This window comes from Tympanuchus pallidicinctus, unplaced genomic scaffold (genome assembly GCF_026119805.1).
Source record: "Tympanuchus pallidicinctus isolate F22 unplaced genomic scaffold, pur_lepc_1.0 scaffold27, whole genome shotgun sequence".
Classification (NCBI taxonomy): Eukaryota; Metazoa; Chordata; class Aves; order Galliformes; family Phasianidae; genus Tympanuchus; species Tympanuchus pallidicinctus.
Genome location: NW_026294744.1, coordinates 1,432,603 through 1,457,216, shown reverse-complemented (window position 1 = coordinate 1,457,216; position 24,614 = coordinate 1,432,603). Strand labels below are relative to the sequence as shown.

The 24,614-nt window shown below is 38.6% G+C and overlaps 1 protein-coding gene across 4 annotated transcripts in view; it reads left to right on the top strand.

Moving 5' to 3' along the window:
* The window catches only part of FAR2 (fatty acyl-CoA reductase 2), a 135,799-nt gene that overhangs the window by 45,532 nt on the left and 65,653 nt on the right, over positions 1 to 24,614 (top strand). For all 4 annotated transcript variants that reach the window (XM_052690541.1, XM_052690539.1, XM_052690540.1 and 1 more), the window contains one exon: positions 5,460 to 5,694. In XM_052690541.1, the coding sequence (XP_052546501.1) occupies positions 5,506 to 5,694 (189 nt within the window). In that variant the 5' untranslated portion in view covers positions 5,460 to 5,505. The remainder of the gene's footprint in view (positions 1 to 5,459; positions 5,695 to 24,614) is intronic.

Below are 24,614 nucleotides of genomic sequence, written 5' to 3'. Positions count from 1 at the left end.
GGGAAAAAAAGCAGTTACGTGAAGATACGGTGTTCAGACATCGCTAGTATTGAGTCCATTTTAAGCTCATAAAGCAGTAGTAGGTTGAGGAAGCAAGCTTATGAGATTGAAATATTCTGTAACCACTTTATACTGATGCTTCTGACCTCAGCTGTATAAGTTTGCTGAAATAATAGAAGAATCTTCATTTCTCTGCATGCTTCAGAATAGAAATCAGAAATCCACTAGAATCCTAATTAAAAAGAACTATCATATATGTGATTGGACATTTGCATCCAAGATTATCAATTTATATTTAGAAATTGCTAAATATTTCTTTTGTCTTAAGAAATTTTGCTGTCTACATTTTTATTTAAAGCTGGTTCATTATATCTTATATCATGTTTTAAAAAAAAATCATATGGATATTCTGACCCTCTTGTTTACAGAAATTACATCCCTAGGCAAAGTTGTGAAAGTGCATCAGGTATAAGAAAACTCATCTAGACTAGACTAAGTAGAAAGAGATGCCAGAGAGAACATTTGTGGATCTAGACATGTTAATACACCTTCAGTCCTTTACGCTTGCACTGAACTAGATCTCTCTCCTTTTTTTTCTTTCCTTTTTGTTTTGTGCTCTTAAATTGAAATGGCAAATATCTCAATAGATCAGCTTTTGAAATCACCACTGTCCCAACTGAGTAGGGTATAGAAATCTTAGCAACTGTGCAAACTGCAGTGAGACATTAACTTGCCCTGATGTACTTATCCCTCACTGCTTGTGCTTCATTTTACCATCTCTTGTTGACATCCTGCAGTCACGGACCCGCTTTGGGCAGTAGTAGTAACAGCAGCGAGGGAGGTTCAGATATGCATTCATCTTCCCTTTGCTGTGGCTATGGTAACAGTCTAACTTCTGGCATTACACCGTTGTAAGATGAATGCAGATTTGGCATCAAAGTATGTGGAACGAGGGGACAGTGTATTAGTTTTCTTAAATATCAGCTCTGTTTCATCTGCTTGGGGCAAAAAAATTTTTGCTTTATGCTTTTGATGAGGATGTGTGGGTTTTCTTTTGCAGGGCCAAAGTATTGGGTTGGTAGGACTCCCACTTTTTGTATTGCTCGCTTGTGCTTTGGCATATGCCCCTGGCACAAGACCATGGCTTTGTTTGTAATGCAGTGCTGTAGATTATCCTTTATGTCTGGTCTGGAGAGAACAGTCACGGGCATCTGTATCAGAGCTTTACTCTTAAAGCAGCTTTTGTACTTGTGTCAGTAGAGATGCTCGGCATGATTCCTGACTGAATGTCCAAAAGGTGGCTTTTTTTCAGAATACAACTGGAGATGAGTCAGCAGCAGTGAAATGTGGACTGCTTTAAAGATGTTGTGTTCAGTAATTCACATTACACACCAGTGATTATTTTCCTGCTCAGATTAGCACCTGAACTGTTAAAAGTTGTCTGTAATTGAACATTAGAATTGGACTTCAGGAACTCTGTGTGTGGGCTTTTCTTTTTTTCAGTGGCTTTGTCATCTCCATCCAGTTTATGAAAAAACAGGAATTCCAGGCTCTGAAATAGTCTTTCTCTTCCTTCAGCTCCATAGGGCTGAGCCCGCTGGAAGTCCTGATCGTTGTTCAATCTTATGACAGTTTTCTCTTAGCAGATGCTTAATTCCTATTTGCTTAAGTGGTTGGGGCATTGATAATACTTGGTTTTGAATTATTACTTTTTTTTCCCCAGAAATGAAGTTTGAGCTTCTACAGAAAACATAGGTTTTCTTTATTTGATTAATTTAAAAAAAACCAACCAAACAAAAACATCAAAAAGGAATGTATACGGTTCTTTGTACTTCAAAATAGATATCTAAATATTCAGCAGGCATTACTTGAATCACGTCTTTTAACGTGAAAATCCTCAAATTTCTGAAGATTTTTGTTACTTCTGCATTTTCTTCATAAAGACCAGACAATATCCATTAAATTAGAAAAGAAGAAATTCCGTTATGAAATCACTTTTAAAATACATTTTTAAAAATCTGAAAAAATAAAATTAGACGATATTCCCGTAGTTGAAAGGAAAACATTGTAGCAGTTTCTGTAATGGAATATCCTGAATATAACCTGGAATCTGCTCTTGAATTTGGGAACTATTAATAACCTTTTAAAATTTGTTAGGAATGTGGAAATTCAGGGATCTGTCTGAACACAGTGGTTTTGCAGCATTTTTCCTTTTATTTGTCATGATCACAAAACATCAATTTGATTCAAGCAGATAAACATATGTACAATTCTCTTTGAAGATCATTAGCATGGAGTCAACTGGGTGCAAGATTATTGTATTTTTTCTAAATTTAGCTGAAGAAAGAGAAAAAGAAGTGGAAGATACATAAATCTGATCCCATGATAAGCAAATACCATGACATTTCTCATGTCTTTTTGCTGTGGATGAAGCCCAGAGCAACCTAATCCCACACTGAAACTGGCTCTGCTAAATATATGCTGCTTGACTTCAACTGTTTTATTATTATAGAAAACAGAAAGTGTTTGATTTGTGATGATTTCTTACTTTTTCTTCTAACCCTGGAGGATTAGGCAATAATGAAGAGAAAGAGCAGATTGCTTTAGGAATGCATTTTGATGATGTTTGGTACTTCCATTCCCACTGCATCAAAATTATTTTGAAGATTTTTTTCCGGCTTTTTTGAAGAGAAACATTTGAGGTGGTCTTAAATTACAAGAGGACTGCAAGAAATACTTAAGGAAATCTGGCTGCAGATGTGATTTTAGGGACATTTTAAAGTAGTGTTATTTTTTTTTCTTCTATTATTCTTCTAGAAAGCACCTAGTGTCTGGCCAATACAAACAGAACCCCACTTGGATAACTCAGAGAACACAAATGAAACAACAAAATAAGTTTATTTTCATATTCAGAACTCTAAACAACAATTTCAGCAGGAGCCTGCAATCATAATGCATAGCAGTGACGTATTGTAATAGAATTTGCAAATGTTCTAAACTACTGAAGATTGGAAAAAAGTAACTACTGCTAAATATTGTGGTAATCCTCAAGTCTGCCATGCAGAGTACTTCATAAATGTACCATTTTTGTATAGCAGAATATTAGGTGAAGCTAAGTAGGATGTGATCTTCTGAAAGTCAGTTCAAAGCAAGAATCCGCTAACTGGGGATGGTCTAAATGCTTCTAAATGTTTCCTTATATTCAGAAGATTTCTTATGGCTTCTAGTGACTGAGGACTTCTGCCATTAATATATCTGCTTTGCCAGCCACCTATCGTACTCTTAAGCATTTTCTCATCTTCATCTTCATCCAGCTGAAATAACACATAGTCTTTCACACACTTCTAGGTTCTGCAAATTTGTCTTACAGCATTACTCAGTTTTCCCCAATCAGAATAAGATGTGACATTTTATTATAAATTAATTGTCTAATAGTTTAACCTGTTTGTCCAAATTCCCAAGTGACCAGGTCTTAGATAAGAGCAGGTTTATAATAGGCCTGGACAAGCCTCCTAGATTCATTTAAGCTGTGATGTAGGTCATATCTGAAAGTAGGCTAATACCTGAATTCACAGAGCCAGAATACTCACAGATATTAATTTTGTAAAATAGTGTCCTTCAGATGTTTTTCTGCTTGACCTACTTTCTCAAATTATATGATACACTTGATGATTTGTTACAGATTTCTTTCAAAATAAATTTGGATGTTTCGTTTGATGATAAGTACTGCAGTTCCTGATAGCACTGAGATCTTTCTCACATGTATCTTGCGGTTTGTATCCCTCATTGATGTGCTTGGACTGTAGTCCATTGGAAATACGCACTTAGTGTTTCCATGTAGCAGTACAGTTACTGTGAATACTGGCAGGGTGGTCAGATCTGGGTAGGTGCATCAGATAATGGATGATGATAATAGTAGATAATGACTGTAAGTACCAAAGCCTCTGATTCATTTTTCACTGTCAGGAGTGATAATGCCTTTGAGATCACAGTCCATTTAAGCATCTTCCTGAGCTGTTGCACTGAACAATGTACACCTTGCAGGGGTTCTTCTACGGACGGTTCTGTTCAAGTCCAGGTTGGAAGGGGCTTTCGACAACCTGGTCTGGTGGGAGCTACCCTTGCCTATAGCAGGGGGGTTGGAACTAGATTGTCTTGAAGGTCTCCACCAACCCAAACAATTCTATGACTTAATGATTCTGTTTTATAAGTTAGTCTGTTTTTACTGTCTTTACGTGGTTTCCTTTCTCTCAGAAAGGCAGAAGAGGTGATGATAACAAGGAATCTTAGCAGAAAGCAAAAATGCAACAAATGATAAATTTGTTTCTGTGTATTTGAAAGGATTTGAGGGGGAGCTGGATATTTTCATGGCTTTTGAGCACTTGAGCTCTTTTTGTTTCTGTTTCAAAATTTGTAGGTTTAGTACATTTGTTTCAAAGGAATTTTTTAATATTTTTTCAATTTATTTGTATTTTATGTGAACCTTTCCCTTGTAATTGAAGCATCTTGAGCATGCTGTCAATTCTGCAGCACTTCAAAGGTGTGTGGGGTGGTTCCACCTGTTAGCCCGACAGAGAGAGGGTTCCTCTAGCAAGTCTAATTTCAGCCTCATTCGTCATTTTATAGCTTTCAGAATGACTGGGGACATGCTGGCCTGAAAATATTGTATCTAAATAAAATATTTAACTGGGACACTTCATGTGGGAGTCTAGTCATGCCAGCTCCCTTGTGGAAAGGGCGAAGGATCTCCAGAGGTAATTTCAAGCAACCTAAACTCTTTGTGGATTATCAAGAAACATGACATCTGTGCTCCTTAGAGTTGCATGGGATTAATTTTGGCCTTAACATCCAACAAAAGAAGTGGTGACCTACACATAGTTCTGCAGTCTTGCAGGGCAAGTAATTGTGCTGTATATTCCAAGAAAAAGAGTTTTTACCATGGATATATTCCAAGCCAAGACCACTAAAAAAACCTGAGGATGTTGGAAAGTGATGGCTGGCAAAAAATTGGCACAGTGGAGTAGCAGTGGAAGAACAGCATTAGAGCTCACATTAGTTGAAAGGAGATCTGTTTCTGTTTTGTCCTGTAAGGATAGTGCATATATTTGGTTTCCATTTCATAACGTATAAGTGCTCTTCAACATTGTAGTTAAGCATCTCCTGCTAGAAGTCTTGACCACAACAAGCCATGTTTGAACTTGTGAACTCTGAGTGCAACTGCAGTGTAATATAAAGGCTGAACTTAAGATCTGTATATTTCCCAGATTAATTTTTTGTGTGTGTGTATTCTGTTCATGACAACATCTTGAAAAAGAAAACTGATTTTAAAATTACCTTTGACCGATCTAAGATGAGTTGCTATAGCTGACAAACTGGAACAAGTTCTTGCACTGTAGTTCTTTAATGACTTAGCGGTTTAATCTGGAAAGCCTTAAAACCTTGTTTCTGTATCTTCTCAGGTACCTCCTGCAGGAAGCTAAAGGAAGAACAGAAGTAGGAAGCACCATGTCTTCAGTCTCAGCTTATTACAATGGAAAGACTGTACTTATCACAGGAGCTACAGGTTTCATGGGCAAAGTGCTGGTGGAAAAGCTTCTGCGCTCCAGCCCTGATGTAAAAGCAGTTTATATACTTGTAAGACCAAAAGCTGGACAGTCAATGCAAGAGAGAGTGGCCAACATGTTGAAATGCAAGGTAAGCTTCTATGTTTTATTCAATAACTTAGTCTGAAATTAATTTAAGCTGAGTAAAGCAGGTGTGCATTCTACTGAAGAACAAATACCATCTTCTACTGTAACCTGTGTATATTTTTGTTGTGTCTGAAAAAAACGTGAACATTGTGCACAAATGAACCTACATCTGTCTCAGTCTTATAGTTGATGCAGGATTTTACACTGTAGTGATGTAATTCTTTTTCTTCCTTTTTCTGCATTGCTGTCTGTTGAGAATGTTTTTCAAAAACATGCTACATTAGCAAATGTCTCTGCAAGAAAAGTGGCATTTTGTTTTCATGAATTCTTAGTTCCCCACTTTCAAAGCTTAACATTCAAAATCTAGAATTCAAACGTAAAACTAAGTGTTAATACATCAAACCCTATTCCTTGTACTTATTAGTTAAACTTATTTCATAAGACAAGGCCTAAGGACAACATGTAGTGTGCCATGCTTTGTTGCAGTTCTGTAGGACATCTGTCATCTTCATCTTCAACTGCCAGCTAGTTTCATCTCACTTAGAAAATGGTAAATACTGTCACATTTGAAAAAAATGTTTTCCAAATTTGCATGCAGTAGAATGCGTGGGCTAAGTCAGCGCTGTGAGATGAAGAATAGACATATATGACTTCGACCTATGCATCATGTTTCAATAATCTTTTAGCTTGCCACCGCTATAAGAAGAGCCACATCTCTCCTGTTAAAAGAACACTAAAGCCTTTTGTTGCATCAGATGTAAAGATCTGTTAAGGAGACAGACACTGGTAGACCTAGTATCTTGGTAGACTCTTGCTCTTCTACAGCTTATGCCAGTGGGAAGGTCTTGAACTTGTTCAGATTCCTCCAGCTGTGACAAATGCCAGAATTCGAGCTAATGCTTCCTGCTGGTGAGAATTTGTACACAGACCACGTGAAATGAGACAATGGAACAGACCTAGCTTTAGTAGGCAAGAAATCATTGGAGTTAATCCAAGACAGGCCAACATATCTTTAGAGCATTGGTCAGAAACACTCAGCAGGACTTTACTGGAAAAGTATTCCTACTTCTAGTGGAGTTGAAGATAAATCAGGTTTATCAATACTAAGAGACAAGTAAAGCTGAGAGAAGACTTTTTTTTTTTTTTTTTTTTTTTTTCCATTGTTTTGAGGCATTCAAAGAGTCAGCTAGAAAAACCTTAAATATGCTCAACAACAGAGTTTAATTTTTGTGTGTGTTTTTTCAGCAGACCTTAGCATTCATAAGTGCTCTTAATGGAAACCATCATACTGGTTGCTTTTTGCAAGTCTGTCAGACACACAGTTTCTCATTACTTGTCCTTTCAATGAATATTTTTCAGCTGCTTATACAACTTGTCACCAGCAATAGGGATAATGCGAGTTCTCATCATTAAAGAACAAAATCCCATATTTGACATGCTTGTTTATTTTTTTTTTCATTTTGATGGTTTGTTTTGTTTTTGTTTGTTTTTAACCAGTAAAAAACGAGGAACCAAGCTATTTTTCAGGATTTCTAGAAGCTGAGTTTGCATATTCTTTATAAATACAGTCTTATTTTTTCAGTTTGTCAGCACATCTTTGTGTTGGTAGCTCTAGATGAAGTTCTTGAGTAGCTCTTTTATTGTTGCAGCTGTAAGAGACATACCCTTTTTTTCCTAGTGCATAGCAGTATTTTTAGTTATATCAATGAAAACAGGACTTGGCACATATTCTTGAACCTTTGCCAGATTGTTTCATTGATTTTCAGATGAGTAGAAGGAGGAGGCAAGTGCCTAAGCTGGGTTTCCACAGATTTTAAAGAAAAAAACTGTAGGAGTATGAGCACAATTCATCCAGGTCGTCTAAGTAAGAGGACGTATTTTGATGCTGTTCTTTTAAAAATTAAACAATAAGATAACAACTGGGATTTGTGAGAAAGCATTTATCTCCTATTGAAGAAAGACCAAGAGGACCAAAGCATTGAGGTTTTATTTTTCCTCTGCATACCTAGTTATGTCTTCTGCAGATAAATCTTACTACACAACGCCTTGGACCAAAATTGTACAATTCTTCAAGGGTTTAAGCCCTGAATACTTTCTATAAGAGTACCTTTTTACTTTTATTACTATAAATGTATTGTCTGTTATTGATATAAAGGCACATTGCATGGTAGTAAGACTGTTATGCATAATTAATGCATGAACAGACCACAGCTAAGCAGAATGGTATGTGAATGTTGTACTGTAAGCTCAAGGAACAGCAGCTTCTTTTACCAGACTTTGGTTCATTTTATGGGGTACGTACTTCCATCAGGGTGTTTGACACAGTATCTGGCAACATCCTTGTAATGAATATTACTTTATATTTATATACAGATTGAAAACTGGCTGACTGATAGAGCTCAGAGGTTTGTGATCAACACTGCAGAGTTTAGTTGGAGACCTGCAACTAGCAGCGTTTCCTAAGGGTGAATACTGGGCCCAGACTTGTTCGATATCTTCATCAACAAGCTGAAGGAAGAGTCAGAATTCACCTTTTGCAAGTTAGCTGACAATACAAAGCTGAGATGAGTGGCTGACATACCAGAAGGCTGTGCTGCCATTCAGCAAGACCTAAACAGAGACAGGCAGAGAGGAACCTTATAAGCTTCAGCAAGAGCAAGTGTAGCATCCTGCACCTGGGGCGGAGTAACCACATGCACCAGTACAGGTCATGGGCTGACAAGCTGGAAAAGAACTCAATAGAGAAAGATTGAGGTATACTCATAGACAGCAGATTGGTGATGTGCCCTTGTGAACAAGAAAGCTAATTGCATCCAGGAGTGCATTAAAAGGAGTGCAGCCAGCAGATTGAGGCAGGTGATCCCTCTCCTCTATCTGTCCAGTTGAGGCCACATCTAAAATATGTCCAGCTCTGGGCTCCTCAGTCAAAAAAGACAAAGATCTTCTAGAAAGAGTTCAGCAAAAGGCCACAAAAATTATTAGGGGCCTTTTCTCCCATACGAGAAAAGTCTGAGAGACCTGAGATGGTTCAGCCTGGATAAGAGAAGAACGAGAGGAGATCTGTTTATAAGTATATAAAGTGTGGCAGTCAAGTAGAATAGGCTAGACTCTTTTCAGTGGTGTGCAGCAGTAGAACAAGGGGTAATGGGAGAACCAACAGGAACACGAGGAGTTTTCTACAAACACAAGGGACATCTTTAATTTGAGTGTGTAAGGCACTGGAACAGGCAACCCAGAGAATCTCTTTCTCTGGAGTTATCCAAGACTCATCTGGTCACTTTCCTGTGCTACCTACTATAGGGAACTCGGAGGTTGACGAGTCTGGAGGTGATCTCCAGAGGTCCCTTCTAGCACCTATATTTCTGTAATTGTGCAATATGTGATTCTGTGTTGTGTGTATAATCAATGAATACTAAGATGCTATAATTACAAAATAAACAAGAGAGTTTGGCAAAGCAGATTAAAATAACAAAAAGAGAATAGACAGAAAGCTTACCCATATCCTGGGCTCACTTAAAAAACTCCAACAGAGTAGATCTCCAGAAGAGATCCTTCTTCACTGGTAGCCAGCTCTTAAATGGGTCTAGGAGAGGTGGAACCAGGCTCCATCCCTTCACCTGTGCTCCCATGGCTGACTCATTGCTCACCTCAGATGATCAATCAGAGGTTCAGGCCGTGATTCAGCAGTTCCCATACACATGTGTATGTGTAATTTCTAATCCCTACTGCATAATTATTCTTTTTCCCCACAAATTGTGTTGGAGTTAATGCAATACAGTGCTTGTTTGTGTTTTTAGGAGAAAATATTTAATTCTGTTTTTGTATATAATCTTCCCTACAGACTAATCACACGTTCAGTTTGAAAATAACTCTTCTTTTACATTATGGCTCAACTCTCTGGAATTACTGATTTTCATATCCAGAAAGGAAATTTCCCATGAAATGGCTAGAGAAAAATGGGCTTCTCATTTCAAAATATTCTAGACAAACAGATAAAAATAGAAATTAGTATGAAGCAAGCTGAAAGTAGAAAAGCAGATTGACAGGAAATAGTTGTACTGCATAATGCTAAGGTTTTTCAGGTAAGGCCTTCTGGGGACTCTATTTGTAGTAGTGTATAACAGTATTTTGAAAGAAATTGCCTATCATTTTTAATCTCCACATATTTATTAGTATAAGCTCTGAATTTTTTGTGGTTTCCATCATTATATCTTTAAGGGTTTAAACTTTGAGGCATCACGTTTGAGAACTGTTTTGTTTGTATTGTATACATTTGAATATGCTGGAAGATAACTCCTGTCAAATTAAAAAAATAAGTAACGAAAGGGTGATGCAGTATGAAGGAAGAAAATACCTTTGTGTGTTCTTTTAAAATGTTTACTGTATGGAATTTTTAAAATTCTAAACCCAGTGTGAGCAGTAAAATTATAGAAGTATAATTTAGTTAAAAATTAGAATTCTTTCATAGTATTTGCTGGAAAATATTGTACTGAAATGCAGTATAATACTAGTTTTCTTCAGATCTTTTAATCTTAGTTTTAAATGAAGTTGTGTTATTGCATTAATATGAAATGTGTAATGAACAGATCATTAACTATCTTGGCATCAATTCCAAAATGAATGCATGCACTGAGGAGCGCATAAAAAATGGAGGCCTTATCAATTTACGGACAGCAGCAGGTCCCTAAGGGAATCAAATACTCTGTGCTTCAAGAAATACCATGTCTGTATGACGCAGAGCACAGCTTGTACGCACACACACAAAACAACGTTTTGTTATCGGCCTCACCCTGGATGTGTCCACAGATGAGGATCACAAGGCAAAGCTTGACAACTGTTATATTCATTAATTGATGGGAGGTGTATATTTATCAGAGGTAGAGCAATGTTCTGGTGTTCTTTGTTGTTCCTGATCCCTCTTCATGTTCAAATAAGCAGGGGTTCTTGGAGGTGATGTCTGACATTCCATGGAAGCAATTACTGGATTAAGCTGACTTGCTTGTAGCTTTCATAGTGTTCCAGGGAGAGCTGAACTTGTTCCATGCTGTGGATTCAGTGAACCGATGCTGTTTGCTGCTGCCAGTCTGTCTTTCAGGTCTACTTATCCAGTACTGCTAATTGACCAGTCAAAGTAGAAAAGTCTTGTAGTTCAAAGAGAAGATGGGGATGTTGTGAGGCTATTGAAAAGGGTGAGCAGGATGTGTCCAGAAATACTGTAAAATACTGCTGCTTTTTAATACTGTCTAACTACATTTTATTAAATTCATGCCAGATTTTTCTTCCCCCAACTCTCTCAAGTATCCCTTTCTCCAATCCCTGGCTCATCATAGAATCATAGAATCATCATAGAATCACCTGGGTTGAAAAGGACCACAAAGATCATCTAGTTTCAACCCCACTGCTGTGTGCAGGGTCACCAACCCAACCAGGCTGCCCAGAGCCACATCTAGTCTGGCTTTGAACACTTCTAGGAATGGGGCATCCTCAGCCTGCTTAGGCAACCTGTTCATGTGTTACCACCCTCTGAGTGAAAAAACTTCCACCTAATATCTAACCTAAACTTCCCCTGACTCAGTTTAAAGCAATTCCCTCTTGTCCTATCACTATCCACCCTTGTAAACAGCTGTTCCCCCCCCCCCCCCCCCCCCTCCTATTTATATGCTCCCTTCAAGTACTGGATGGCCACAATGAAGTCTCCCTGGAGCCTTCTCTTCTACAAGCTGAACAAGCCCAGTTCCATCAAACTTTCCTCATAGGAGAGGTGCTCCAGACTTTGATCATCTTAGTGGCCCTCCGCTGGACCTGCTCCAAGAGCTCCACGTCCTTCCTGTACTGGGGGCCCCAGGCCTGGACGCAGTACTCCAGATGGTGCCTCACAAGAGCTGAGTAGAGGAGGACAATCACCTTCCTCTCCCTGCTGGCCACTCCTTTTTTAATGCAGCCCGGAACACAGTTGGCCTTCTGGGCTGCAAGCACACACTGCTGGCTCGTGCCCAGCTTCTCGTCCACTCATGCATCTTGATCAATCACTATAAGCGTTTGAGGTTCTCCACCTCACACCAGTGCAGTAATACTCCTCTAGAGGGAGCAGCTAAATCTGCTATGGCCACTGTAATGGTGAATGCACCAGAACCTGGAAGAGAATAATAAGGTTTTTTTGTTGATGGAACAGGATCCTACTCACCCAGCAAGAGGTGTGGAAACGTGCAACAGAGATGAAGATGCTTTCTTTTCTATTACTTAATTCTGTCAGTGGAGTATCAGGCATAGTTCTGGTATTTGTATACCAGAGGGGAATAAATCTGTCACTTTGACAGAAATTTCTTACTTATCTCAAGGGTAGTGGTAGAGAAGAGTTATACGTAGTAGAGAGGAGCTAAATCTTAAGGATGCTAACATAACTGACATAAATACAGGCAGGGGTCTTGAACCATTCTATGCATCTTTATTAAGATAAAGCCATCTGCTGCCTTGTTCCATTTCGCTTATGTCATGAGTTAACAACATGACACAGGATTCTCGTGCAAGGAAGACTTCTTTATTGCTGTGTTTGCATCTTTCCTTATTCTTCTAAGCTTTTATATTCTAACACACGTATTCAGTACATTTCCACTAGCAATCCATTGACTAGAAAGCAAGCAAGTTCCATAACAAGTCTTCATAAACAGCAGAGGGCTTATCTTATGCCTAGCTACAAAACATCCCTGTTTATTCTATCCATTTCTCTTTCCCAATGCCGTATTATCAGCAAGTTGGCCTCTCCATCTCCCACACATTTATTTATCTTTTACATATTGTTTTCGTGATTGATGAGGGATGGTAAGGTTCTTCTTTGTATTTAATCTGCTAATAGCCTGCTTTGTGCAGCACAAGAAAAGGCCAAGACATCTGGTGCTGACAGCAAGATACCCTTCTACACTGAACAAAAAACCAACACTACAGCAGCTCACAAATTAGTCTCCCTCTTATGACTTCAGTGCCACTTCCTGTTGTGGATCTTTGCGGCCTTGTGTTGCTGCTCCTTGGTTCTAGTCTCTTTGTGAGCATAGGCATCTGGAACAAGCCAGGTGTAATAACATCGTATTTTTTGGGAGCTAAACTGCAGTCTTGTGCCTTACCTGATGCATATGCAACACATACTATGACTCAGGGTGTGGAATCTCACCCTGTAGCTTTCAGCTAAGCTGAAAGCCTATCTGCCTGCTGTTTGATCTGGTCTGTGTTGCAAAGTCATGCCTAACAGTAGGGTAACTGAGAAGCTGCAAAGCAAAAAGACTCATTGTCACTTAACATCTATAGAATGTGGCTTCCTGCAGCTTCTCTCTCTCGCACTTGTCTAGCTGTCAGCACAGACTGTATTCTGTAGAATTGCTGGAAAAGCAACTAGGTGGAATTTTCTTATTTTTTTTTAATTACTTTTATTACATACTCAGGTGTCATAGGAGAAACTATGAAAAAAGGGAAAGACAGATGCTGCTTGAAACTATGTCCTCCATTGCATCAAAATTCAAGCTTTGATCAGCTGAGGAAGAAAGAATGTATGCGTGACTGATACAATTCCTAGAGAAAATAGGCTTGTTTCACATTTGCATAATCACAGTATAGTTTTCTATTTCTTTGTATACATGGATGCTGCTAAATAATTTATGATTTCTCAACACACTGTGTAAGTTGATCAGAAATGTATTCAAAGCTAAAGATTTAGAACCACACCTGCATGTAACTAATAACGTTATTATAAATAATAATAATTGTAATTTTCTGTATATAATGAGTTCATTTGATAGAAACTTCCAGTGTGTATTAGTGAGTATAGCTCTTCTCAATGCCCTTTTACAAAATAATTCCCTTTGGAATACTTAATTTAAAAGTCTTGAATACCTCAGCTCAACAATCACTTTGAAAACATTGGTCAAGTTATATATTTGAAAACATTTTTTTTGTTTTTGTTTTTGTGTCCATACTCATTTTTCAGGACCATAGACTACATTGCTAAGTTTCAAAGTATGTATGAAAGCAAACATGGAAAAAAAATCTGATGAACTATCCATGCACTATTCTCAGAACATGAGCTCTTATTTTTTTAATGAAGCTGGAGAGAAAATAACAGAATTGTGATGCAAATTAGATGTTCACGGACAGAGAAATGAGGTAGTTAAATAATGAGTTGATGTTACAGCTGAAAAAAGGACTTGACATTTTGGTTATGAGAAATTACAATGAACATCAAGGCTCCCAAGAGTTCAAAAACAGAAGGGAAAGATAAAAGAGACAGGGAGAAAGAGAGAGAGACAGATGAGTCATAAGCAAAAGAGTAAAGGGGTAGTTTATGACATAATGATGACAGCAGTGGAGATCTTGTAAGAAAAGCAGTACAGATGATGAAAGGACTGAGGAAAGGCTAGAATAGTATGAAAACTTAAGAAGAAATGCTGGAGAAACGATAAAAGGGATAAAAAGATAACAGCAGCTCTGCAAAGTCTATCATGATAATGGTTGGGAAAAAAGTGTGACAAGCCTCAGAACAAAATTGTGAGGACTGGGCAATTAACATTGGTGTAATGGCAGAGGATCTGAAAGAGTGTGATTGAGGATCTAGAGGAGGAAAGAAGTAATGGAGAAAGAGAAAAGGATGTTGGATAGGGATGAGGAAGGAGAGGAACCATCGTTATTTTCTGTTATCTATCTATTATACATAGATTTTATTTATTTATTTATTTATTTATGCCTAATGCTGACATTCAAAACCTATTGGTATGCAAACATAGGTCTTCCTCCTAAAAACCTCTGATTGAAAAGCCTGGTCATCTGGACATAAAGGAGAATAGTTTAGGGTGATAGAATAAGTAGTTTGGAATCAGAGAGCTGTTAGGAGTGAATCAATACCATAACTTTTATATTATGAAAAAGGATTGTCTGCTTTAAAACTGAAACCCTTGCACTTGTCATATAGCCTTGTTGAATTCATAATTTCTCACATCTCGGTAAGTTCAAGTAAAGTTTTCGTGCTTATCCAAAAGTTTGCCAAATACACTAATCTTCAATAAGGTTTTAGGAGCATCGGAAAGGAGTTTTCAAGAACCTTCAAGAAATTTTTTTTCGAGTTTTCCAGAACTTAAATAACATCATAGTTAGGAATGGAGGCCTACCTTTTTCTAAGAGGGTCAGTAATGGAGCTATGAGTCATCAACTCAAGAAACAGAATTTTCTATTTCAACAAAATACAGTATTGTGTTTCATTCTTCATGTCAATTTTATTACATTCTTTCCTCAACTACTTCTTCCAATTTTTTTTTTAAAGAAAAATTTTCTGTTTACATAAATTTAAACCAGGCATTTCCTACCTGCCATCTGACTGTAGCTGAACGATGAAATCATTCTTATGTCAGAAGACCATGAAAAGGAATAAAGTTTTTTTGTGAATAAAATATTGCAGTACAAAAGAGAACCCTAGATATAATGGGGCAGAGTCTTTAATTTCCTCATTTGGCTTTCCAGTCAAAGTCCCCTGATGCTAACTGGATAATACCTTCTGCAGACAATGTTATTAAAATGCTGGGGAGATGGGGTGAGTATTCTGAGCCTCAAGACCCTGAAGTGATGTTTAGGGAGAGCTCTCACTCAGTATGCAGTGATACATCCTAAAATGTGCAGTTTGGAGTATTTGGCTTCCTGTTAAGCAAAGTGGCAGGTTCATGGAGAGCCACCACACAGGTACGTGCACCACACTTTCATTCCCTGGCATTGTGAATGGAAAAGTGAAGACAATTGAAGAGTACCTTGTACAACAGAATCCTGTGATTGCTAGGAGGTTATCTTAAGACCATCTCTACTGACTGCTGGGTTAAGTACCAAAAGACTGACCTCAGAGTTGATCCTCTCAAAGATCAGGGAGCTTAAATCCTGGCTGAATGTCACCTTTCACTGCAACTGCCTAAGTAAATGCAGTTCATTGTTTCTATTTCATTTAACAGACCTATTAGAGATACCAAGTATGTTATAGTGAATACTTTAAAAACTGAATTTCTGAATGCATTGTTGCAAACGCAAATCAAATTTGAATATTCTGAATTGTGCCACGGAGCCGAAGTGGGAAAATAATCTATTGCTAATCATCTGGTGCTTGAGTTATGCTTTTTGCTTTTTGTTACAGGAGATGGAAAGAGGTGAGGAAGCAGCATTAGCCTGTTGTAAATTAATTTTGTTTCTTGAAAGAGAAACTGCTGCAGCACAGCAGCTCTTTTATCAGTGATAGCTTGACAGCAGGCAAAACTTCAGAGTAAGCTGTTTAGATTGTGTGGAGGGGAATCTTGTTAACTCTGTGAACGTAAGTGATTGACTCTCATATTCTGGATTGTGGAGATGAATGTCCAGAGCCTATCGTCTGTGACCAGACTTGTGTTCAATGTGGAGATGGTATGGAGAAAGTGTCAGTCTGTGTTCTTGTGATTTTTTTTGTTTGTTTCTTTATTTATTTAAGTCTAGGCATGCCTTATTCACTCTGTCAAAAATTATCAAACTGATTTTTGATCCTAGCAGCAGAAATATTTGAGTAATTACTGTAGGCTTCCACTTTTAAGACAACTGCTTCCCAGAGGTACTTGATGTTTTCCTATATCATGGTACCTAGCACCACATATCATCTAATACTTTTGGTCAATGTGGCAGGACGTCATGCTTCTCTGTCCCTGCCTGCCTGTCACAGAACGTGCCTATACTTCTCCTGTTATGTAACTATGTGATCTCTAATGCTTTTTTTAATGTCCTTTGAGATTATTGCACGTAACCAGATAAAATGTACTGAGAAACTGCAGGAAGCAAAGCGATAAGGGTTTCTAATCCATTCACAAATAATTCAGGAGCTGAACAGAAAGGCACTTTATAACAAAGCATGACAATATTTTCAGCAATAAACAAATCTGAGTTTTGGTGTGCTGTATTAGTGCTTAAAGACACACTATCTCCCTGATGTTGGATTTTCACTTACATGAGGACAGTTTGCAAGCTGTGTCCTTGTTGTGATATCTAGGAAGTTAGCGTTTAATTAAGCATACATTTTTTTGCAGGAAATTTATTTACCATAGAGGCAAAGAGAGTATGAAAGTTGTTTATTTTATCTATTTGAGAAGCCTCTGGGTTTCCTAAATTCTAGAGAACACTTATGGATGGAGAAGGGCCAGTATTGCATCCGTCATCAGAAGTGGCAAGGGCAAACAGAAAGCTGTAGACCAGGCAGTTTCACTTCTGTCCCTGGAACAACTGCTGGGTGATTTTTCTTCAGCACATTTGAGTATGTGAAGGAGAAGATGATTGGGAATGGTGACCAACCTCATTGTGAAATGAGATAAAATGACGGAATTTGTGGGTAAGGGATGAGATTAGCCTGGACAGGAACAATGCTTTCAGCATAGTTTCCAACAGTATGCCAATATCCAGATTGGGTATTACAGTCAAGATGGGGGTGATTTGCAGAATCAAAATCTCTAGCCCACATAAGGTTAAAAGAGCAGATACATTTTATTTCAGCGTTGCGTCACACACCGGGTGCAAGGGGGATCGCTCCTCCTACCTTGCACACCCCAGAGTGGGGTCTCGATACATTTATTAGCCAAGTCATACATATTCAGTAATATTACCCAAGACCCATTGACATGTTGGTTGCTTTTCTGGGAATTCATTTACATACTGTCCCCCCTACCCATGGCATGTGCAGTAGCTTCCATTGGATGAAGGCTTGATGTCTTCCTCCCCATTTGGTGGTCATTCTGGGATGAAGTCAGACATCTACCTCGTCATGTGCTTCCAACTTTTGTCCCAGTTCTGGGCTTTTCTCTTGCCCTGCATGCCTCAGCAATTTCCTATTCTACTTATCTCCCCTTTTTCATTGCACTCTTAGGGGCCCCTCTTGTACTGACTGGAGAGGGCTCCCTTTTTAGAATATGCCTGGGCTAACAAAAAGATTAGACTAAGCAATAAATTTCCCTTGAGTTAGCAAAGGGTTAAACTAAGTGATGCTATTTGCAACCTCTTTTGAGTTACCATAACTGAGAAATGTTATGGACACCTTACATCTTGTATTCTTCAGCTTACTATCTCAGCGGTAAAAGACTGGCTGGCCAACACAGCTAAGGTAGTGATTAATGGCTCACACTCTGCCTGGAATCCAGTCATAGTTAGTATTGCCTTGGGGTTTGTCCTGGGACCTGCCCTGTTTAATATCTTTAAAAAAAATATCCAGACTGTATTGCATTCTCCATACCTACTACTGATAGCAGGCTGCTAAGCCTGTTAACATCTGACTTGTGGAGCTGGAGAGAAGTGGAGGAACAATGCCATTGTACAAGCCTGTCCTTCTGAGAGCCAGTAGCTTTCCCTGTTCTTTCTGTATATCTCTTTGCTTTTACTCTCTTGAAAGCTTATTTCCAGTGTACACTACAGTAATTTTTTTCTGTGTGAGAGGTTGCTTCCTGAACAAGCCTTAGTGGAGCAAGCACACCCAGGTGCATCAGACACATCCTAGCAGTGTATTTTCAGTCAAAGGACTTACTGCAATTGGTATTAGTGAAGCAGGTGGGCAGCAAAAAACTTAAAATAGATGCAGTGACATTAAAAATACTAAAATACAGCTTCCAACAAAAGATGTGAACAATGTGCTGGATGTCTGGAGTAACGAAAGGTCTGATTCTGTAAAGGACTTTGTACATATTTTAATTTAGAAATATGAAAGCTACACACCAGAACTTTCCTACTCTTTATTTAGGACATCTACTGAAATAACTAGCTGAATGACAATTTCAGTCAAACCCCTTCTGTAAGATAAATGAATATTATTCTCTTTGTTTTATTGAGGGATTGAACAGGTCTGTAGCTCACAGACACTCTGTGGCAGACACAGACCTAATAGAAAATTTGCCATTATCTTTTTGTTAGTGCCTGTTTAGGCATTTTACTGAAACAAATGCCAAGCTCCATACCTATGCAGTCTCAAAGCAAGCATTGTAACTTCTTCATGAGGTCTGATTTGTACTTTCAACCCAGACATCTTTAAGAGCTAGGTTAATCTTCCCTAGCTTTAGCTTCTAAAAGGATCACTTACTTACAGAGTGCAGATCGTGTTTGACATGAGCCACTTGTACGACAGTTCATGCTGACTCCAACAAAAAACGTGGTTTCAACTTTTATCATATGAGCTACTGCCCATATGCTTCTGATATTATATGCAGGTATAACTGGTTAAAAATCCACAAGCAAGCCTCTCTACCCACTGGGAAATAAAAAATGAAAAAAAAACCCATGAAAATTTCTTATTGCATACTGTGGGTAGAAGCTTTTACCTAGTCACATAATTCAACATTGTACTGTTAGGGATAACCAGAATGTGGTTTAGACCTCATGACCTCATTCATATGACAGCTTATTCAAACGTGCTCCTGCTGGCTGGTTCATAAATTTCATACTAAAGTTGCAACTCAGCTTTCTAGTTACGCTATTCAAAGGATATTAACCACGTTTTTGCGAATGTACTGGTGGAGCTAAAAACTTCTTGTAAAATATTACTGACAGTTTTCTTCGACTGCCTATCGTATCACACAGTCTCTTCACACGTGATCTTGGGAGAACAGTGCGTCCGTTCGGTGATTTGTATTTTGCTTGAGAAACAGTGAACAATTAAGAATTCCCTGGTTCACCTCTTCATGGTATATAGAAAAGATCTGAGCTTTTTTCACTGTGACATCTAGGAATGATTCATCTGTGAAAATAATTCTTGCCATTTTTTATGTTCTAAGATAGTAAAAAAGCAGAGAGTATTTTCTTGTATTTATTTTTTGTTATTTTTTTAATTTGGTTTGGGCTTTTTTTGTGTTGTTTTCTTTTTGGGGGGGAGGGCAGAGAGATGGTGTTGGTTGCTGTTAAAAAAAGGCACAGAGGCATAAGTAAATGTCCATGCAACTATTGAAGCTTCTTGTCATAAAGACTGTGGGGAAATACTGAAATAGCCTGCAGAGATGATCTGTATTGTAGATAAGAATTCTGACAGGGATGTAGAACATGACTAGACATATCCAGAAAGAGATGCAGAAAATATGCAGTTGTGATGAAAGGATTGACAGACAAGAATCTCTCCTTCAACTTCATTTTAAAAATTTTATTCATCTGCTTCATCTTGTCATCGTATAAGTTCTTCAAGGAAGGGGTTGTCTCTGTACAGGGCTTCTCAAAGAAATTACAGCCTTATTTTGATTCCTGAGTTTCCATAGTACTCAGTATTTTAAAGTACTAGTCCTTAGCATTCCATATCAAGTGTTAAAATGCATGACCATCTTTCTTTTTTTCCACCTTTATATAATTAATTTTGTGTTTTAATCATTTTATAAATATATGCCAAAATACTGATTTTGCATCTCTTCCAAACATTGAGCAGTTAGTTATTTAAATACAACCCATTTGATGGATTTACACTAAGAAAGGATATGCAAGAGGTCAAGGCATGGAATAGTATTCACATTCTAATGTTTTATCCCAGTATATCCAGTTGATCCAATATAATCTTGATTTCTACTGCAAATTCTGTATAATGATTTTGTCTGTCTCTTTTCTAACATGAGCAGAAATAAAAACTGTGATTAAAATCACAGAATCACAGAATGGCCAGGGTTGGAAGGGACCCCAAGGGTCATGAATCTCCAACCCCCTGCCACATGCAGGGCCACCAACCTCCACATTCAATACTAGACCAGGCTGCCCAGGGCCCCATCCAGTCTGGCCTTGAACACCTCCAGGGACGGGGCATCCACAGCCTCTCTGGGCAGCTTTTTCCAGTACCTCACCACTCTCTCTGTAAAGAATTTCCCCCTGACATCCAACCTAAATCAACCTAACCCCTCCCTCAACTTAAAACCATTTCCCCTTGACCTGTGGTTATCAACCCTTTCAAAGAGTTGATTCCACTCCTGTTTGTAGGCTCCCTTTAGGTATTGAAAGGCTGCAATGAAGTCACCCCGCAGCCTTCTTTTCTCCAGGCTGAACAAGCCCAGTTCCCTCAGCCTGTGCTTGTAGGGTAGGTGCTCCAGCACCCTGATCATCTTTGTGGCCCTCCTCTGGACCCTCTCCAACAGCTCCCTGTCTCTCTTGTACTGGGGGCTCCAAACCTGGACGCAGTACTCCAAATAGGGTCTCACAAGAGCAGAGTAGAGAGGGACAATCACCTCCCTGTCCCTGCTGGCCACCCCTCTTTTGGTGGAGCCCAGGATACCATTTGCCTTCCGAGCTGCAAGAGCACACTGCTGGCTCATGTTAAATTTTTCATCCATCAAGACCCCCCCAGGTCCTTCTCTGCAGGGTTGCTCTCAAGGACTGCTCCTTCCAGTCTGTATGGATGCTTGGGATTCCTCCGGCCCAGGTGCAAAACTTGAACCTGATGAGGTGTTGGACCTCATGTTCAAAATCATTGCATTAGTTTTGGTACTGAGTTCCAGTAGGGCATCAGGATACTGTATCTGTAGCCTAAATACCAAAGAAGTATAGAATAAATCCAATTTACTGCAGTTCAGAATTGATAATGTACTGGCTTTATGATTTTGAAGGAGTTTTATCAGTGGGAATTCTCTGAGTTTAGGGCATGGTAATTAGATTTTTCTATCCAGTTTTTTCCATGTGCAGAGTACTTTGAGTGAGAGGATAGTAACCATTCTTAGCAGCACTGAGGCCTTCAGCTTCAAGAGGCATGGAATCATTTTGTCAGCCTTCCAAAATTCTTCCTTTCAGCCATTCATTTTGAACCTTGAAAGATTCCTGTCCTTTCCATCCTTCCTGTTATTACTTCCATCTTTTTCTGACAGGCAGGGTTTTTATCTTCAGGATCACAAAAAACACATTTCCCCAGTTTCCATTCGCCTCAGAAATCTCCAGAGAAGGTTTTGATCACAGCATCACCCAATATTCTGGCATCCCCATAACATTTGCAAGTCAACAATGACCCAAAGCCTTTGTCCAGTCCTGCTTCCGTTTTCCGTTAATGATCCGTAGAGCATTACAGCTGTCATCTCCTTACTTCCTTCTTCATATTTCCTTCAGCTTCCATTATTTCCAGTTCAGCCATACCTTCTATGTATATCCCAGTGACTACAGTCAACACTAAGTAAATTCTTTGCCATTTGAGTGCAGTGTTGCAATTGCAGAAAGGGAAGAAATTAGAGGTGAATTCTCTGAGGTGCAGGATGTTCCTGTTCTCAGTCATCAACACATTTGGGTGACATCCAGTAGTGCTTTCTCTTTCCCTTTCTCTATCAGCTTGCATTTTGAAGCTTATTTTTGTCACTAACAACAACACATTCATTTTTTAGAGGTAGTAGAGCTGTTGTTTCCTATCAGCAACCCGTGGTGTTACGTATAGTATTTGTGAGTCAGCAGAAATGAGTATACGTCATGTATCTTTGATTTAGGCTAGATCATCTGCTCACCAAATACAGCTGATGATTTCCACCTGCTTGTTCACTTACTTGCATGGTCAGGAGAAGGGGAAATAAAGCAACTTACCCTAAATGCTTATAGCTAGACAACTTTCACAATCTCTGCTGATTTGGTTTGGGCTAGCCAGTCTGAGTGCGTGTGTCCCAGAGGGTTTCCCAAAGTGCTTTCCTGACCCTTCAATATGCTTGAAGCAGCTCCTGACTAAGGTTTTCAGGTAGAGGATGCCCAATTATATCTTAATTTGGCAGTTCTCTAAGTTGTATGTGCAGCTGGATGTATGTCATGTGTGAAATGAGGCAACAGAGCAAGGGCAGGGCGGGCATACTGTCCCTGCTCTGCACACATTACACTATCCACCTTGCTGAGAGTCCGTTCCTCTTGGTTTCCTTAATCTAGGTACCTGCGTCTTGTTGTCTTGGCAAGTGTTGAGTGATGTTTGATATAGCCTAGTTTGCAAAGCAAAATGAAGCCATTATCTTCACTGATATGTTCCGAAGTTTTAGTAAAGCAATACTCAAACTTAACTGTGGGCAGGGGAAGATTTACCTGAATTGTTCAGCCAGTTGCCTGTTAAGGAAAAAAGTCTAAAACCAGTATTTTTAGAAATATATAGGCATTTTCCATAAGACAGTGCTAACATATCTTATGCTTACTCTCATGAATACTGATCAAATTCCTATGCAATAAAAGCATGTCGAGGAGCAGCCAGCCAGCTGACCATTAAGAATCTAAGTCCTTTATGCCATACCCCTTTGTGTACTCCCTGTCAGTACAATATACATCCTTTACTCTTGAATATCAGACTTTTTTCCAGATAGGATTATCTATTTTTTTTCCATTTTTCTTTCCTTCTTGTAAAAAGTTTTCTGCATGCCCCTGCAGCATCTGATGCACGGACTCAGATTTGAACGATCCAAATAGTTTCTTAGAAGTTCTCACATCACTTATATACCTAAACAAGTTTTCTTCTTCTGGTTTTCCCGTCCACCCATGAGACGTTCTTTCTTCTTCTGGAGGTGTCCTTGGTTCTCATGATGTTTATCTTGCTCCACAGCTGCTGCTCTGAACAGTTTTTCTTATATTCCCACATGCCTCTCTTCCAGGTACTTAACCATGCTAGAAACTCATTTATCACATCCCTTTTTGTCCTTCTCCTTTAGTTTCTATACCATCTCTTTGCTTTTGGGCTATTTAACCTCCCTGAATTGTTTGCTTTCTGAGTTTATGTATTTCACAACCTAGCAAAAGAATGCATATTCATGTTTCAAAATACAGTAATTCTGAGCTAGCATTGTAATTTCAATAAAATAACAAACTGAAGTATGTTTGTAATTTCCTGCTACAGGATGAACACCATATTCAACAATATCAAAATATGGTACCTCAATAGGGAGAGAGCAGGATCTTCTTACCCTGATTTTCTTCATTTCTACATGTGAATGATAAAAAAAAACCTTCAATTTGTTTGCTTCCCCAAAAAGGACACATGCATACTGGGGCCACAGTCTACCTCATTCAAGAGATCCAGTTGGGAAAACTTTCCAGCAGAATTACATGTATGTCTTGATATGCTGTGCTAACCTCACTTCAGGGCCTAGAACAGTTCTCTAACTTTTGCTTGTACCTGTCAGGGAGTGGCTTGAGTATTATATATATCTCTATCCGTATCTACCTATCTGTCCATCTATCTGTCATTCTGTCCGTATGTATGTATGCATAATGTGAAATTATAGTAGTAAAGGTAATAATCAGTCATCAAATTATATGATGTAGAGAGTTTTTGGTTTTTACATCAGACTGCTGACATGTTTCAAGGTTATAATGTTCTTGAAAGAGAAGGTGTTGCCGCTAGGTTATTATCTTATCAGAGCAGAGTGCAATTAATGTTCATTTGATGCAAAGCATTAACTGTAAATAAACTGCAGGGGAATTTCTGACAGACATATTCCTATCTTATGATGTATATTACAAATACACTCTCATCTCTGAATACAAAGCGTATCACACTGAGAAACAAAATGCATAAAACAAATGAGTCTATGTAATATTCACTTTGTATCAACCATGTTTCTGCAGGCTTTAAGCAAAATGACAACTTATTTCTCTAGTAGTTTCAGTATTGACTAACATCAGTTGATTATACGACTACTATTCTAACACCATAGTTTTCCATAATATTTTAATTTCTGCATGAAGTTTCATTGAGGAGAGAGTGAGCCCTCGTCATATTTTGATGTTCATGTTTGGATTACATGATTGGAAAAGTTTCACCTTTATCTCAGGTGATCAAAACTGAATGTCTCTTAAGGGAACTCACACTGTGATAAAATTAAAGCAACATTACAGTTTACCACGACAGCCATTTTTAGTTATGCTACCATGGTGCTGTATCAAAATTTGATAGATTAATCCCCAGACCCATGTAGATTGCTTGAAATTCATTGTGTAAAGAAG